This window comes from Montipora foliosa, chromosome 7 (genome assembly GCF_036669935.1).
Source record: "Montipora foliosa isolate CH-2021 chromosome 7, ASM3666993v2, whole genome shotgun sequence".
Taxonomy (NCBI): domain Eukaryota; kingdom Metazoa; phylum Cnidaria; class Anthozoa; order Scleractinia; family Acroporidae; genus Montipora; species Montipora foliosa.
The window spans coordinates 2278145-2281428 of NC_090875.1; the positions used below are offsets into that span (position 1 = coordinate 2278145).

At 37.5% G+C, this 3284-nt stretch overlaps 1 protein-coding gene across 1 annotated transcript in view; it reads right to left on the reverse strand.

Moving 5' to 3' along the window:
- Positions 1-610: 610 nt before the first annotated feature.
- The window catches only part of LOC138009606 (uncharacterized), a 2828-nt gene continuing 154 nt past the window's right edge, over positions 611-3284 (reverse strand). The window contains exons 1-7 of the mRNA XM_068856665.1: positions 2446-3284; positions 2028-2241; positions 1662-1913; positions 1400-1571; positions 1127-1275; positions 818-1012; positions 611-735 (exon numbers count right to left, since the gene is read on the reverse strand). The exon at positions 2446-3284 is cut by the window's right edge and continues 154 nt beyond it. Coding sequence (XP_068712766.1) covers positions 611-735; positions 818-1012; positions 1127-1275; positions 1400-1571; positions 1662-1913; positions 2028-2241; positions 2446-3057 — 1719 coding nt within the window. The 5' untranslated portion in view covers positions 3058-3284. The remainder of the gene's footprint in view (positions 736-817; positions 1013-1126; positions 1276-1399; positions 1572-1661; positions 1914-2027; positions 2242-2445) is intronic.

Genomic DNA, 3284 nt, shown 5'->3' on the forward strand with positions numbered 1-3284 from the left:
AATCTTGTTGTCTAGACGAGTGGGTTTTAGAAATAGCCGCCATAGGATTACGAAACCGAAAGAACAGGCGATACACATCAATGTATGAGCAAGGCCAAACTGCGAAGTCTCAGTACGTGCTGTATAAATTTTAAGCTTACTTTGGATTGCACTTTTCTGTTTTCCTTCTCAGGAAATATTTTCATATATTTTATAATTTACCAAATAAGAACGGTAATGCCAATATTTTTCCTCCTGTATAGATTTCTACGATCTGTTTCATACCGACAGTTTACGCGTCTTGTTTGGGAGTACATGGGGTGTTCCAAACGACTTCCTCTACCTTGTTGTGCTTACAACGTTATTCGAAAGAAGTTCCCATCCGAAGATGGACAATATAAGGGTTTCGAGGAGGAAGACAAAGAAGGCCAAGACACAAACGAGAATGAGAAAGACGATTTAGAGGTAGGTTTATTTCAGATTTTATTTTGTAAGTTTTAGTCTCTGAAGTGCCTGAACGTTAGCTTGTGTTATCAAGAGTCTTCAAACTTCTTTCTCTTGTTTTTCTGGTAACCATATCCTTTTTTAATAGCAAGTTCGTAAATTCCTAGTTACTGTGCACCACTGTTTTTTAGCTTTGACACATGTCTCGTTTGTGGCCCTTTCTTGGAGCTCCACATTTACTGCATGTTGGTGCTTTTCTTTTTCTTCGACCTCGAGCATTTTCTTGTTGTCTACACTGTGGCATTTCTTGCTCTAAAAAACAAACCATAATTTACATTTTTTTAAAGCTAAACTCTGCAATGCTTGATGACGAACGTGCTTTGTGATGTTATACCTGTAAATGTGGGAGCGACGAGTGTTGTCTCTTTCGCCTTTCTTTCCTTATATTTGGTAATAGCATCAGCTTTTGACTGTTTGTTCCATGTGGAGCATACTGGTTCAGGCACAATTGCTTGGAGTTCCTCTACAGTTTGCTTTAGTTGTATTCTTGGAGTGTTGACTAGTACACGATAAATATCAGTTACGTAATCTGAAAAAGGATAGTGTGATTCTGAAAACAAACAAAGCAATTGTATTGCTTTTGTTTTTCAAAATCTATGCATAAGCATTTCATTTTAAAATTATATATGTACATGTACGTTACCATAGTTTTGTTGTGATTTGCCTTCCTTCACTGTTGCCTCTCCATACTTTTGTTTTGGATAATTCACCCTTAAAGTAGCTTCTCCATTTGCATTGGTTTTGGCCTGTCTATTCAAATTGTAATTGAAGTGCAGTGCTGCTAAGAGGCATCTGTAATGTGAATGATAAAATATTTGCCCACCTTTTGCAGGGAATGACAGATGATGACAGTGAGAGTTAACCATAACCTAAAGTACCGGTAAGTATGTAAACATGCTTGAATAATAATTATTACCTACTCAGCATTCCAAGATAAGAGTAAGCTAGCATTTTAGGGGCAAATTGGTTTATGACTGAGTGGTAGCCTTCCAAAGAACTTGTTTGACCATTTGATGAGGTTTTCTTAATGGCTTTTGTTAAGGAAGGTTTATTCAATTCATCTACCAGTTTTCCATAGGCATCTGAACCTGTAAAATTGAAACATTTTAGTTACTGTTTCCAAGAACAATAATATTTTTTTAAGATAATGGTGAATGTAAAAGTGCGGTTTTTGTTACATTTAGTCATCCACACTTTCTCCTTGGTTATAGGACCATGGTGACATTTGGTGAAGAGTCTGTTTGGCAAGTCCTGTTGTTTATTGATTACGTGAGAAAGGAAAGCTTCAAACTTTGCCAGTTTCACCTCTCCTTGGAGTTCTTCAGTCGAAGTTACTGACCAATAGAAATGTCTCAAACATGCCTTTTTCCACCTCCCAATAATCTCACATGTCTTTTCCTTACTTAACTTGGTTAGAGTCTTCTGAATTTCTGCAATAATGTTAAGAACAAAAGATATTATATGGAAACATAAATTAATTCAGCCTCGTCATATAGTAGAAAATATAAATTATTGTTTTACTCCTATGATGTTTGTTGTCTTACGTTTTGCCACATGCCACAAGTCAAAAAAGTGTTCCACAACAGGTTTGTTCAGCTCTCTGCACTTTTTGGAACAGGTCTCTCTCATCCATTTTGCAATGGATCTGTGTCTGTCAGATATGAATGACTTTATCTTCATTGCAGTGGTAAAGAGGTAGGCAAAAGCTCTTTGGTGCCCCAGAAACTCCATTCCAGAACTGCTGCCAGCTTCATTACACTGCATATTCAAAACAAAATGAAACAAAATCTGGTGTAAAGCAGTTGTAATGACAACAGTCAGTATCTTATGGTTAACCCCTTTACAGCCCGAGGGGTTCCCCATTGACAAGTAAAATTGTCTGGTGTTAGACAAAGCAAAATCTATACTTGGCCACTGGGCTGTAAAGGGTTGATTAAATTACAAAGAGAAATGGAACATTACCTGAACAAGAGCTACATCAATAATCAGACCAACAGTGCAGCAGAAGATTGAGTATGTACAGAACTTAGCCGAATGGCCCATGCTGTCATGTCTGCCATCACCAGCCAGGTCAACTTCTCTTCCCGCAAGACTGTTGATAATTCTGTCTCTGTAAGATCGCCAGAAAGTGACTATGGCTGGAATGAGCAAATGGCGCTGGTGATAATAGTAGCATGATCCATGGTACACCAAAAGATTCATATGCTTAAATACCACCAAAATCTTCTTTATTGAAGCCTCAGCGCACAGTACTGCAAAACTGAGCAGCAGGTTTCCAGCAGGAAACTTTGCCAGTAATTTAGGCTGGCTCTCCCAAGAAAATGTCCGGCAACATTTCTCACATTTCGCTGTCACTGATATAAATGTACCAGACTGGCTTAACTTCAAGTTTGGTTTTGGAGCAAAACAGAGGTGGCAGAACTGGAACAGAAGAACCAATTTTGATAGGAAAATAATTGTTTTCGGCTCCTCCAGGATGTTCTTTCCATCAATTTCCAATCTGTTAATAGGTGAAACAAAATTTGATAATTGCATCATGCTAGTTTTTTTTTTTTTTCGTGTATGTGTGTACATGTCTTTTAAGGTAAACCATTAATGCCTTTGAACGTTGTACTGTAAGAGACTTTTTGTACAATACAGTGGTTAACTGTTTTTGTTGTTGTTGTTTTTTTTTGGAAAGAAAAAGTTTAACGCAAATGACCACACCTTGGGTTCACATCTTCTTTTTTTGTGGAATCATCATCCCCAAGTTTGTGATATTGTTCTTCGTTTTTCTCAAGGCTTGGAGTGTCATCCTCAGT